Genomic DNA, 14,652 nt, shown 5'->3' on the forward strand with positions numbered 1-14,652 from the left:
ATCTATAGGAACAGTAAAGGATCACTAATCCCCAAAATGATGTCAGTATTTCCATAAGAACCGTTACAAAGCCCATGGTGTATTGATAAGGAACAGCTCAATTATTAGAGATCCTCCCAAAAAAAAATATCATGCCCGTATCACGGTACAGAATTAGGAATGTAACAGCTGTATGTGGCAGGACATAGTCATAAGAAAAAGGAAATACATCCCCAATTTATTCTTGTAACCATTGCTAAAATGCACGACTTCCACTAATTCAGGGGCGGCACGGGCCGCAGGTGTTGGATTTATCTACTAATAAATGCAATGCCCACATTTATTTTTTATTTCAAGAACACTTGTGGGGTCCATGTTCTGAATAGACAGATGTGGGCTCCTGCACAATAAACTGTATTCATTTGTGAGTGAATAAGTCCAGGATTTAATTGTCCAAGAATTGTATAAAAAAAATCATAAAGGGGAAATTTAGTTTTACAGTCTGAAATAAATAAACCTCCCCGTGAGAATCCCTCCCTCCCTTGGAAAGCACAGAAACTAAACAAAAAAATATGCATAAATGAAATTGACTCCCTAAAAAGAATCCCCCCCACCCCACCCTTTTTGGTTTTCCCTAAATTATAGATAAAATTAATAATTAGAAACGGTGTGGTACGTCTCAAAACAGGGGTAGTTGCACAGGCCTGGATTTGAAGGGCACATGTGGCAGTAAAACCGGGAATCGCTCCTCCTTCCGTGTTTACTGCACACCCGGCATCTCTTTTGGGGGTATCTTTGGTTCACAGAGGCAGGGACGGGGTGCAGGAAGTGGCGCTCAGTGAGCCTTTTGACATCCTCTGACTCGGAGTCTCTAGGTGCGGGGGAGTCAAACAGGAGGTGCTCTATAATTTTCTCCTGATACTGGAGGAAACTGAGCGTTCCCTGGGTCTTGTAGAGCACATAGCTGTTGTAAGTGGCCATTTGGATAAGGTAGATCGCTACCTTTTTATACCAGGCCCTAGTTTTGCGCTTGACCAGGTACGGTTGTAGGACCTGGTCAGATAGATCGACTCCCCCCATGAACTTGTTATAGTCCATCACGCAGACCGGTTTCCTCTTATCAGAGGTAGCGCCCCTCTCTCTTACTGCCACTGTGGTGTCCTCGTGCACGGTGGAGAGCATGTACACGTCCTTTTTGTCACTCCATTTGACAGCGAGCAACTGGTCACTTGCAAATGAGAGTGACGCACCCCTTACTAGTCGCCTGGACACCAGTCGTTGAGGGAAGCCGACTCTATTTTTTCGTACCGTCCCACAGGCCCCTGTATTCGCAGCATGGAGGGACTTATACAGGGGGACACTGGTGTAGTAAATGTCGGTGTACACATGGTACCCTTTTTGTAGGAATGGCACCATGAGTTCCCAGACAATTTTCCCACTAATGCCAATATCCTCTGGGCATCCTGGGGGATTAAGGTGACGGTCCCTGCCCTCATAAATGAAAAATTCACAGGTGTAGCCCGTTGTGCTCTCGCACACCTTATAGAGTTTCACTCCGTATCGGGCTCTTTTGGAGGGGATGTATTGGCGAAACGATAGACGGCCCTTGAAGGACATAAGGGACTCATCTACCGCTAGTTTTTGGCCTGGGGTGTATAAATTGAAAAATGAGTCACTTAGGAGGGAGATTAGGGGTCTCAGTTTGTTGAGGCGATCATAGGCTGGGTCACTTCTTGGGGGGATTTGTGTATTGTCAGAAAAATGCATGAAACACATTAGAGTCTCATAGCGCGTTCGGGCCATAACGGCTGCAAATACAGGCGTGCAATGGATAGCGCTGGTAGCCCAATAGGAGCGGATAGAGGTTTTTTTTTTTACTATGCCCATGTTTAGGGTAATTCCCCCCAAAAAATTTATTTCAGAAACTGTTGTGGGGATCCATCCTCTGGCATAGCAGGACCTGGGATTTTGGGTGCCAAATTCTTCTGGGTGCTTTGGGTAGGGTTCCCACCCCGTAAATATTAAAGAGGCAAACTCAAGCACTCCTTAGGTTAATTTGCAAAAAAGTGGTTTTATTTAGAATAAGGCAATAAATAATAACGTTTCGGCCACAATTCGGCCTTTGTCAAACACTGCGGATTAAAAAACAACATAGTAAACATAAATAATTTTGCATGATAATATGAGGATAACATAATAGTAGCTTGTAATAATGATCAAAATAAAAAAAAGAAAATAATGAAAAAGTAAAGGAAAAAATGACTAGACCATCCCAGGACTAGGAGTAACAGTGTATAATCGCTCATATATAGATATAACATTTATAGTGTTCTCCTATACATATAGATAAACATATCTAAAATGCTGTTGTTAGGGAAATGAATCAGGAAATATTGAGCATGATAGAACAATCAAAGCAGCAGATATACAAATGCAAAGAATCTTGTAACCTGAAGTGAACTAGGATATGTAGCAGAGTCCGTATGGTACTTACCTATTGCTGCTGGTCAATAGAATATAATGTTGGTATATGACGCTAATTGTATAAGGTATCTTGTACCATGGGTATGCGTAACGAGGGGAATGTGGGTATGGTACCTTAAATAGTAGATTATGGGCATCATGATTGGATGTGTGGATGCGTCCGTTACCTGGAGACTCTATGGTTGAATAGAGACTCTATGGTAAGGGCGCCGGAGGTTCGCACAAACGCGGTCGCGTCTTTTTAAGGAATTATAAGTATACGTGCATGCGTGCTGCTGGCTACGAGGTGCAGTCATGAATAGGGATAGGATAATAATACAAAAGGTAATGTATTTAGACGATGTATTGAGGTATGGACCGCACCAATCTATAGAAATTGAAAAAAATGTTTAATATGGATGTGTGGATGACTAAAGATATTATTTTAATAATATAAAAAAAAACTGTTAATTTGAAAAAGCCTGATAGTTTAAAAAAAGGATACCCATGATGGTATTGAGAGGCGGCAATAGGGACCGATGGATATCCAGCGAGCCTGAGGAGGAAAAAATAGAAGGATGTTAGTATATTGGAATATATGGAGAGTTATAGAAAGCTGTGTATATCATAGTCACGATTGAGGCCACGTGGTGTTAGGCATTGTAATTCATGAATCCAATAGGCTTCTCTCTTTTTCAGTAATTGGATTCTATTGCCTCCCCTTCTGAGTTTTGGTACCTGTTCAAGGACCTGAAATTTTAGTTGTGTAATGTTGTGGTTTGCATGATGAAAGTGGTAGGGAATGGGTAGTAGAAGATTTTTGCAGCGTATAGTGGATTTGTGTTTCCCAAACCGGTCATTGATGGTTTGTGTAGTTTCCCTCACGTATCCGAGACCACATGGGCATTTTATAAGATAGACAACATATTTGGAGTTACAGGTAAAGAAGTCTCTGACAGGGAAAGTTTTACGTGTGTGTGGGTATCTATATATGAGCGATTATAAACTGTTACTCCTAGTCCTGGGATGGTCTAGTCATTTTTTCCTTTTCTTTTTCATTATTTTCTTTTTCTTCTTTTGACCATTATTATGAGCTACTATTATGTTATCCTCATATTATCATGCAAAATTATTTATGTTTACTATGTTGTTTTTTAATCCGCAGTGTTTGACAAAGGCGGAATTGTGTCCGAAACTTTATTATTTATTGCCTTATTCTAAATAAAACCACTTTTTTGCAAATTAACCTAAGGAGTGCTTGAGTTTACCTCTTTAATATTTACGGGGTGGGAACCCTACCCAAAGCACCCAGAAGAACTTGCAGAGTGCCACAGATTTTGATCAACATTGAATATACCCTTTCAGTTGCGCACCTGCAAAAGTCTTACCTTTTCCTATAATCAAGAAGAAATCAATTCAATTATATCCCGAGTGAATTTATCAAGAAATTTCTCCAGACGGCACCATCTGAAGTCAAATCTCGTGACCTGGAAAGGGAATCGAGACGCTTGGTAAATTGGGAATTGCATTGTGCAACAATTGCCGAATATCTAAGAGTCCAACGTAATCCACGTGCGCTACGTATGTCCACACGTCCAACCATCTTCAGTGAAGACAAAGAGTACAGTGAGCAGTTTGAACAAATTTTAAACAAATGTTCTTTTGATTTGATGACCCTTACAGTGTCTCATCTACATAAATCCATTTCTGAGACAAAAGAACAAATGAAAACAGCAGAACAACAATTGAAGGATACCTTAACTCCAGAAGTTTTTACGGAACTCAAGGACCGAATATCTTCTCAACTTACGCAGCATCGGAAGGAGGTGGAGAACTCCAAAAGAAAGAAATTTCTCAGGGATACTGAAGACTACAAGTACAATCGAGTCTACAAATGGAGAGACTCCTACGCCAATCGTTTCAACAGAAATCGATCATCCTCCAGGGATTCTTCAAGATCGGGATCAGGAGCAGAGGGTTCCAACTACAATCCAAGTCATTTTTTAGACCAGCGTCCAAGGAGGGGAAGAAGAGGACGAGGCGGGGCGGCCAATGCTATAGGCTCAAATCATCAAATGGTAACGACGAGATCACAGGTAGGAACAAATCTCTGGTAATCAACATTTCCTCTAAAACTTTGAGCCCTGCACAGACGTCACTCCTTCAGAAAGGCCTGTCATATTGTCCTTCTTATCAATATGACACCTTCGGGATGGACTTGGACCTCCAAACATTTTTTAGGACTGTCAGACTCAAAGTATACTTTACAGATACTTTATCTAGTGACATCGGAATTGTCAGAACTACCAATTCTATGGTGGACCTGAAAACGCTGGGTCTATACAATAAAAGTGTTTTTATTCCTCCTAGAAATGCCCCTGCTATAGAAACTTTTATTCAATTAGTTGAACGAGACGTGGGAATTTTCAAAGATGATATCTCTAGAGGTACATATAGATACCCTTCCAACACTAATAACCTCGATAGACAGGCACTAGACTCTCTGGTAGAAGACAAAACCATCATTATAAAACCAGCTGACAAGGGGGGAGCCATAGTCATCATGGACAGATCCGATTATGTCAAAGAAATTCACCGCTAACTCCAAGATACATCGATTTATCAAAAGTTAGAACATGATCCTAAGTATAGAATTGCACAAAATATACAAACTACCCTTGCACCCTATCTGGAGAACCACATCATAGACACATCTGCCTCTACTTTCCTCACGAACCTACATCCCATTACTCCGGTCTTTTATGTGCTACCTAAAGTACACAAAAGACTCTACAACCCACCAGGTAGACCTATAGTTGCATCCACAGACTCCATTTTATCGCCTCTCTCCATTTTATTGGAGAAAATACTAACACCCATTATAAAAAGAACCAAATCATTCTTATTAGACACCAGTGAATTCCTGAGAACAATTAGAGCATTGACTACTTTACCTAAGGACTGCATTCTGGTAACTTGGGATGTCACTAGTTTATACACCTCCATTCAACATGATAAGGGCATGGTAGCGGTTAGAAAATCATTGTCTACCTCTGAAGTGGCCCCAGAATTAATCCCATTTTATATGGATTTACTTAACATTGTACTAACAGCCAATTTTTTTATGTTCGAAGACGACTTCTACCTGCAGAAACAAGGTACAGCGATGGGATCCAATGTTGCCCCCCCCCATATGCAAACTGCTATATGGCCGATTTTGAAGAGACATATGTGTATAGACACCCTCTCTTTGCCAACCACTCCATTGTCTGGAAAATATATATTGACAATATTTTTTGCATATGGGATGGCAACTTGGATTCCCTCGACACATTCCACACACACCTCAATTCCATTTTTCCAGAACTACAGTTCACGTTACATCAAGATTTACATGCTATCAGCTTCCTGGATACTCTAATTCGTAAATCCCCAGAAGGTACTCTGTCCTCAGATCTGTTTAGAAAGGAAACTGATCGCAACAGCCTGCTACACTTCAGCAGCTGTCACCCCATGACCACAAAGAAATCACTTCCACGTTCCCAGTTCAAGAGAGTAAAAAGAATCGTGGAGGATGCCCCCATGCAGAACACTAGATTAGAAGAAATGGCAGGTAAATTCATAGAGAGAGGCTACCCCGAATCTATAATACAAAAGAATCTGCAACCCAAAACTCAGACCAAAAGCCCAATAGGTAAGCGTATCCCATTCATACACACTTACCACCCAGTAGCCAACAAAGTCCAAAACATCATCAGGAGAACACTGGAATATACTTTCCAAAGCTTATCCCATGGTAGAAGACTTTCAGACACCTATTCTTCCATGTAATCGCAGACCACCTAGAAACCTCAGAGACAAGCTAGTGAGGGCAGACGAGGGATCCCAGATTAGGACACAGAGACAACTCTTTTTAAGAACCCCCAAAAAAGGAACATTCCCGTGCTTACATTGTGCACAATGCTCCAACATTCTCAAGGGAGACCGGATACATCACCCACACACACGTAAAACTTTTCCCTGTCAGAGACTTCTTTACCTGTAACTCCAAATATGTTGTCTATCTTATAAAATGCCCATGTGGTCTCGGATACGTGGTGCAAACTACACAAACCATCAGTGACCGGATTGGGAAACACAAATCCACTATACGCTGCAAAAATCTTCTACTACCCATTCCCTACCACTTTCATTATGCAAACCACAACATTACACAACTAAAATTTCAGGTCCTTGAACAGGTACCAAAACCCAGAAGGGAAGGCAACAGAATCCAATTACTGAAAAAGAGAGAAGCCTATTGGATTCATAAATTACAATGCCTTACACCACGTGGCCTCAATCGTGACTATGATATACACAGCTTTCTATAACTCTCCAAATATTCCAATATACTAACATCCTTCTATTTTTTTTCCCCTCAGGCTCGCTGAATATCCATCGGTCCCTATTGCCGCCTCTCAATACCATCATGGGTATCCTTTTTTTAAATTATCAGGCTTTTTCAAATTAACAGGTTTTTTTATATTATTAAAATAATATCTTTAGTCATCCATACATCCATATTAAACATTTTTTTTCAATTCCAATACATTGGTGCAGTCCATACCTCAATACATCGTCTAAATACATTACCTTTTGTATTATTATCCTATCCCTATTCATGACTGCATCTCGTAGCCAACAGCACGCATGCACGTATACTTAGAATTCCTTAAAAAGACGCGACCACGACCACGTCTGAGCATGCGCGAACCTCCGGCGCCCTTACCATAGTGTCTCTATTCAACCATAGAGTCTCCAGGTAACGGACGCATCCACACATCCGGTCATGATGCCCATAATCTACTATTTAAGGTACCATACCCACATTCCCCTCGTTACGCATACCCATGGTACAAGATACCTTATACAATTAGCGTCATATACCAACATTATATTCTATTGACCAGCGGCAATAGGTAAGCACCATACGGACTCTACTACATATCCTAGTTCACTTCACGTTACAAGATTCTTTGCATTTGTATATCTGCTGCTTTGATTGTTCTGTCATGCTCAATATTTCCTGATTCATTTCCCTAACAGCATTTTAGATACGTTTATCTATATGTATAGGAGAACACTATAAATGTTATATCTATATATGAGCGATTATACACTGTTACTCCTAGTCCTGGGATGGTCTAGTCATTTTTTCCTTTACTTTTTCATTATTTTCTTTTTCTTCTTTTGATCATTATTATGAGCTACTATTATGTTATCCTCATATTATCATGCAAAATTATTTATGTTTACTATGTTGTTTTTTAATCCGCAGTGTTTGACAAAGGCCAAATTGTGGCCGAAACGTTATTATTTATTGCCTTATTCTAAATAAAACCACTTTTTTGCAAATTAACCTAAGGAGTGCTTGAGTTTACCTCTTTAATGGCATATTCTTTACTAGCAGAAAGTACTTCAGGAGGATAAAGGGCGCACGCTCGCTGAGCAGGTCAGGAAGACGTCCGTTTACACAGCACAGCAGTGAGTTGTACGGACCTGACATGGCTACAGTCCCCGCAGGATTTGTATGCTGGGGGAAAAAAACATAGCAACGGGGGATAGAGAGGTGAATATACTGGTTGCCGAGTCAACAATGGTTATTATACTATATTAAGAAGTTGTAGATCTACCAATGCAAAGTTTGATTATTACATTTTTTTTTTTAAATGAAATGATATTGACCGCCCATAGGTGTTTTTATGGCGGCCACTAACGGGCTTTATACCAATGCAGTAGCCTTTTTACGGCGCTGCGTCAGAATAAATAGAGCAAGGAGCAGTTAAATCTCCCTGCTTTCAGCTACCAGAGGTAGCTGAGAGCAGGGAACAGCCCTGCTCGAACGGGGCGAGATCGGTGTCAGTATCGATCTCGCCCGTTTAACCCCTCAGATGCAGCGCTCAATAGCGAGCACCGCATATGAGTGGTTTTGGAGGGAGGGGGCTCAATGTGATTGCAGGGTGCCGGTGTCTTCTATGGCAGCCAGGGGCCTAATAAAGGCTCCCAGGTCTGCCTCTAGTTAATAAATATAGAAATACCTCTTAGAGGGTTCTTGGCTTCTAATTGTGAGGAAACGAAGGGCAAGAAGCATTAGGATCAAAGGATCTCTAGATAAAGAAGATGGACCTGGTTAGAACGGTATGTTGTACCTAACAGGGATAGGGTGAGCAGTCCTTCATTAAGAACACTCTATTATATTATCAAATCCCATTTGGCGTGTGCCACCAAATTAATAGTAAAGTGGGAATAGAGAGGGGAGGTGCATGGATCAAGTTGCTACAGTAAGGTGCTTACAGTGGCAAAACCAGATTATTACGTTTATCTCCCTGGAGCACACCACATTGGTTAGGCCCCATGCCACGACCGTAATTTTTCCCTTCCATATATACTGGCCGTAAATACGGGTCTTTTGTCACATGTTTTTAACCCGTATTTACGGACCCGTAAAAAAAGGGGGGCTGGAAATGATGTCTCATGATCGCTCACACACCATTTTCTCTGCTTCTCTTTATTCAAAAATTCAAATCCCCTGACGTCTCCTAGCAACGCTCCCGTAATTACGGGTGCACACACGTAGCCAGCCGGAATTACGGGAGCCCCATAGACTTCTATGGGCCTGCCCGTGCTGTAATTACGGTTTGAAATAGGACATGTTCTATATTTTTAAACGGCCCGGGCACTTTCTCGTACACAAACAGGAAGCTAACCGTGGCCAATAGAAGTCTATGGGCCTATAATTACGGGCCGTAATTACGGGCGTTTTTACGGTCGTGTGCATGGGGCCTTAATGGATTGCTCCAGAATTAAGCTATTTTCCGATTATGTTCCTCAGACCTACACTTGATAATGTATGGTGTAAATTTCTCAAATATGCCCTTAGGCAATTCACTGCACAGCCCAGTATTGTTGCGCTTATGGTTGAGCAATGAGTCTTTTGTTTTTAGTTACCAGTGGTAAATACTTTTGAATGCCTCTGCGCTTTATTTATTTGTTATATTTTATTTTTAACAATAGCAGTATTTATTGTAAAGCTCTGGCAACATAGATCACTATAAGGTAAAAGCAGCCAGGGGAACACCAGGTCTCTTCCTCCAATATTTGCGGAGAGTGCACCTCCCAATATGAAATTGGGTATAAGAAATCATAGTCATTACTGTTTGAAAAAACTTCAGTTGGAACTAAAGGATTGATACATTATTCCTGTGTTCCTTTATTTTGAAACAAAGTGTCTCTCATGCTAGCAGCACTCGCTGCTCTAATGTAGCCACTGAGAGTGCACTGCATGCTGCCGAGAGTACAGAGCTGCCTCTAGTTAATGCCTGCTAGGCCATGCCAGAGGCTGGCTCAACAGAGACCTTCCAGGGAGTGGGAATGCATCGCTATGGGAGCACCCGGTGAGGTGAGTATGGTATTTTTTAATTTGAAAGTGGATATAGTGTTTTTTATTTTCCTAGTTGCGATTTTTGCAGCTATTTCGCAGCAAGTACTGCAACATTTTGTATTTGTTGCGGATATTCACTTCCCAATTGAACTCAATAGGGAAAATCAACAACAAATGCGTATACATTCCGAAGCATAAATTGACATGAGGCGGATTTGAAAATCTGTGCCGCAGGTCTACTTCTGAATGGAAATTTTCCACAGTTTGTGAATGAGATTTGTGAATTGTCATCCAGTTTGCTGTTATTGTAATAAGCTGCAGACGGAAAATCCGCAGCAATTACATGACGTGTGAACAAAGCCTTAGTGATCTTTTACCATTTTATTTTAGGTGGAAATGTTTTAATGTAAAATGTTTGGAATCTCAGAATCACTTGGATAAGTAAAAGTAAAAAAAAAGTTATTGCTATTTATACCACATGGTAAACGGCGTAAATGTAGGACGCAAAAAAGAGTGGCGAAATTGCTGTTTTTTTCTATTCCCCCAAAAAGTTAATCAATAAATGATATGTACCCCAAAATGGTGCTTTTAAAAAATACAACTTGCCCCGCACAAAAACAAGCTACGTCGACGCAAAAATAAAAAACTTATAGCTCTTTGAATGAGACGATAGAAAAACTTATAAAATAGCTTGGTCATTAAGGCCTAAAATAGGCTGGTCACTAAGGGGTTAAAGTCATTCTTGGTTAGTTTACGATCTTCGGTTTTCCAATTGGAAAATAATCTATTGTTACAATATATCGTTGTGTATCTCTAGTGTTGGCCTTAATTTGCTCCTTCTACCAAATCACCGCAGTAAAATGTTTAAAAAATATAGTTACCTTCCTTATACTAATCTCTCCATCACTCTGGATCAGTGGGTATCATCAATACACACCCCTAGTGCCCAGGAGCATGGAGATGCAGCACAGTCGCTCTAAACTGCAGTGCCTGTTGCTAGGCAGTGGCCCAGCCTTAGGTGAAGCAAGATTGATACATTAGGAAGTCTGTACAAGTCCCTACTGAAAAATTAAAAAAAATTGTTTTTTGGGGGGGGTTTTTTCCCCACAAGAATCTCCCTTTAAGCTAACTATAAGTGACCAGAGCACATTTGTTAAAAATTTAGTGTCCTACACATGATTCTTTGAATTTTTATGGTACAAATAATTCTATATGGGCATGATAATAAGATAAAATCCAGTACCAACTACTTCTGCAAACCACATTTGATGATTACAATTACAATTAAGGATCTATTAGAATTTGACACATTTGATATAATGACTTGCTATCATTGTTAGTGGAGTATTTGACATCTTTATTTTCAGTCACTGTAATATTAAGGCTGTATAATAAGCCTAATAAGAAGGTAACTTCATCTACTTGCACATCCCTGTGCCCTGCTGTGTGCATTGTCTCAGCACCTCTTCCGGAGGCAATGATTTGCTGCAGATGACATCAGAGTGGATGCTGGAAAATAGACTGCCAGCTAATGTGATTCTCCTCCCAGGGTCCCAGCCCAGACTCTCCATATAAAAGGCAGCCAGTCTCCCCTCCCAGGCTCACTCCCTGTCTGCTCTCAGCTGCTGAACCTAACGGAGAGGGGGAGGAAGATCACACACAGGGAGAGGCAGGCACAACTGGGGGCACTTTGCAAGGATGGCAACTCTGGTGGAGCCAGGAGCGGACATTGACCCATCAATCAGCATCCTGAACCCTTCATCTACCTTCCCCAGCCTGTCTCACAGATTCCTAGACAATAAATCTTACCTACTGGTGGTGATTGGAGAAATAGTGACAGAGGACCATTTGAGGTGTGCCATCACCAATATAGAGAGAGGTAAGCACTGACAGCTGGCACTCCCTGGGAAATGCCACCCGCACTACAGGTGGCACAGTACAAGCTTCTTACTGATCTCTGCTTGGAAATAATGCAGCTCTATGAGTTGGTGCTGCAGATAATACTGGAATATTGTTGTATATCTGATCATGTATAAATATTGCTGTTTGTAAGAGGAAAATAGGAATATTGATGATGGGAACAAAGACAATGTGATGCAGCCACTCCCTGTTTTCTATAGAGAAAATGTGGTGGGCTGCAGATCTAACAGTTGGCAAGAAAGCAGCCCCTCCCTCTGCTGTGTCATTCAGAGCAGGCACATGAGTCTGGAAGGTATTTCTATAATAAGTGGTGTATTTAGTGTCTATGTATAGAAGTATGTATTATGGGATGACATTGTGTTTCTATTGTTATACTCTGACTCATTGCTGTGTGGACCTGCAATCACTGGAGTGTGATACAGATGAGACCTCTGGATGATGATACAATTATTTCTAGAAAAGGAAACTTTCTGCCTGACTAACTGGTGAAACACTCTGGTGGGTGTACGAATCCAGATCTCAGTGGGCTCTGCACTGCTTGTTCTGTATCTTGAAGCCACATGGGGAATTCTAAGACAGCAAGGACACATGTTGTACCCCACCCATTGCAAGCCACTGGAGTGCTGCTATCTGTGCATGCTAATGGATTATTGGGATGTCACATTGACTTAGAGGTCATGATGTTCTGCTGCAGTAATATTTTTATAGAATGGCATCTGGACTATTCTTGATGATTCATTTAGCATGATATGGTTTATACCTAGACATTGGTTTGTGGTATATAGATCATATAATCTTCATGTGGACATATGTATGACTATAGGGTTAATGATCATTGCTGTATGTATATATAGGTTCCGCCATCCATATGTGTCATGCTCCTTTATTATCCTAATAAGCCTAAATGCACATTAATCAGTTTAGCCCTGGTCACCATCTTTTGATTCTAACAAAAACAGGTACCAATGACAGCGGAAGATAAAAGGATGATAGGGCCTGTTATTTTCCAATCGATTTTTGGTTGATTTTCCTATGGATCAATAACACAGCAGTCTATTGCCCTTGTAGCAGAGCTCTATGGCTGGAGTAATGACACTTGCAGAACGCAGAGAGATGCCGGCTGGTGGGCGTGGTGCAGTCCGCACTGCGGTCCCTACGGCAGCATACGGCAGCACACAGTGGACAAAGAGGGTCCATGCAGGCAGCATAGGGGAAAGCATCTGCTGTATAGTAGTCACTGCCTATAAATTCTGCTGTGACAGTGGAAGAAAACTGCTGCCTCATTCACCTGCCATAACATCATCCAAACCTTCAAAAATCATATAAAAATAAACTAAATGCGTAATAGAAATCATGTAAAATAATAAATCCATCTGTGCAAGAACAGTGACTAGATACAAAACTCTAAATGATTAGATCACACCCAAGCCTATATTGGTCAGTAAAAAGGAGAACAATTAGTCACTGAGCTTTATTGAAAGCAAATTACGTAAAATATGCGACCCCCTTATAATGCAAACTCCAAGCAACGGTCTAAAGTGCTTTGTAACAAAGTCTTATAATTAGGCTTCATTGTTCTAGTAATGTATTATGATATTGTAGTGTCTAAGTACATGACATATTAGTGTCAAAATGTGAGCGGTGGTTATGTTACCGTCAGTCAGCTGCGGAAGACTAGTCATCATGGCCACACCTTTGTTGTGCTCTCAGGAGGGCAAGTGGCCAGCAAGGCTTTTATGGAAAGGCACAATGGAAGAAAGATGAAATTGTATTACCCATAATTCTGCGCGTCATTCCCTACATCAATTTCTGGTATAAATTGAAAAATGAAAGCAGAGGCCTAATTGGTTGCCATGACAGCATTTGCACTAGGTAATATAGTATATTCAGAGCTTGTAACTTATATACCTCATTGTACCCTTTGGAAATCATTTTCTAGTGCTTTGTACATAGCGTACAATAGCACTATATGCCATATTAGCTACATTATTATTCGGAATGGTGCCAGCTGGAACATCGCTATCTGCAATACAAATGTGTCACGTGATACACAATAAATGCCAACCAAAATGTATCAAGATTAGTCTTTATGCCAGGTTTGAAAAATAGTTATTTTGTTCATACGTATGTGTCAATATGCGATATTGCTTCTGCTTTGCTTTTACAATTGTTGCAGCTTTCTAAAAAAAACATGCCGAGTACATAGGTATGTAATGAATGACTAGACTGCAGGGAGAAGAGCAGTGTGACAGGACAAATACATCAGTTACTTATATAGCGCCAACATATTATGCAGTGATGTACAGAGGTTCTCTCCTATACTATCACCTGCATTCACTTAGGAGAGCATTAACTGACATCATGATGAACACCTCGTTTCCTGCCCCGCCATATTAAAGGGGAATATTGATAATTAGCAAACCATGCTTAAATATTCCACATGTTGTAATAAATAATTTCTAGCATTTTTTGATCAGACTGCATTCACATCAAAGAAAAGAGACTCATAAGCAGGTACCTAGGTCTCCTCGAGCACAATGAAGATTAAGCTCCGCCACCAGGTACTGAGGCGGGTACCTAGTTCTCTGTGAGCACAATGAAGACTAACCTCCGCCACCAGGTACTGAGGCAGGTACCTAGGTTTCTCCGCGAGCACAATGAATACTAAGCTCCGCCACCAGATACTGAGGCAGGTACCTAGGTTTCTCCGAGTACAATGTAGACGAAGCTCCACCACCAGGTACTGAAGCAGGTACCTAGTTCTCTGCGAGCACAATGAAGACTAAGCTCCGCCACCAGGTACTGAGGCAGGTACCTAGTTCTCTGCGAGCACAATGAATACTAAGCTCCGCCACCAGGTACTGAAG

General features: G+C 41.0%; 1 protein-coding gene and 1 long non-coding RNA gene across 2 annotated transcripts in view; one reads left to right on the forward strand and one right to left on the reverse strand.

The window, feature by feature from the left end:
* Positions 1-2,072: 2,072 nt before the first annotated feature.
* On the reverse strand, positions 2,073-13,517 carry LOC142660948 (uncharacterized). Its single transcript, XR_012850590.1, has 4 exons — positions 13,440-13,517; positions 3,831-3,929; positions 2,948-2,998; positions 2,073-2,335 (listed from the first exon to the last, which is right to left on the reverse strand). It is a non-coding gene; the product is annotated as an uncharacterized LOC142660948 (long non-coding RNA).
* The window catches only part of MAP1B (microtubule associated protein 1B), an 82,113-nt gene continuing 78,884 nt past the window's right edge, over positions 11,424-14,652 (forward strand). Inside the window, exon 1 of the mRNA XM_075838049.1 lies at positions 11,424-11,744. Coding sequence (XP_075694164.1) covers positions 11,564-11,744 — 181 coding nt within the window. The 5' untranslated portion in view covers positions 11,424-11,563. The remainder of the gene's footprint in view (positions 11,745-14,652) is intronic.

This window comes from Rhinoderma darwinii, chromosome 1, assembly GCF_050947455.1.
Source record: "Rhinoderma darwinii isolate aRhiDar2 chromosome 1, aRhiDar2.hap1, whole genome shotgun sequence".
In the NCBI taxonomy this organism is placed as follows: domain Eukaryota; kingdom Metazoa; phylum Chordata; class Amphibia; order Anura; family Rhinodermatidae; genus Rhinoderma; species Rhinoderma darwinii.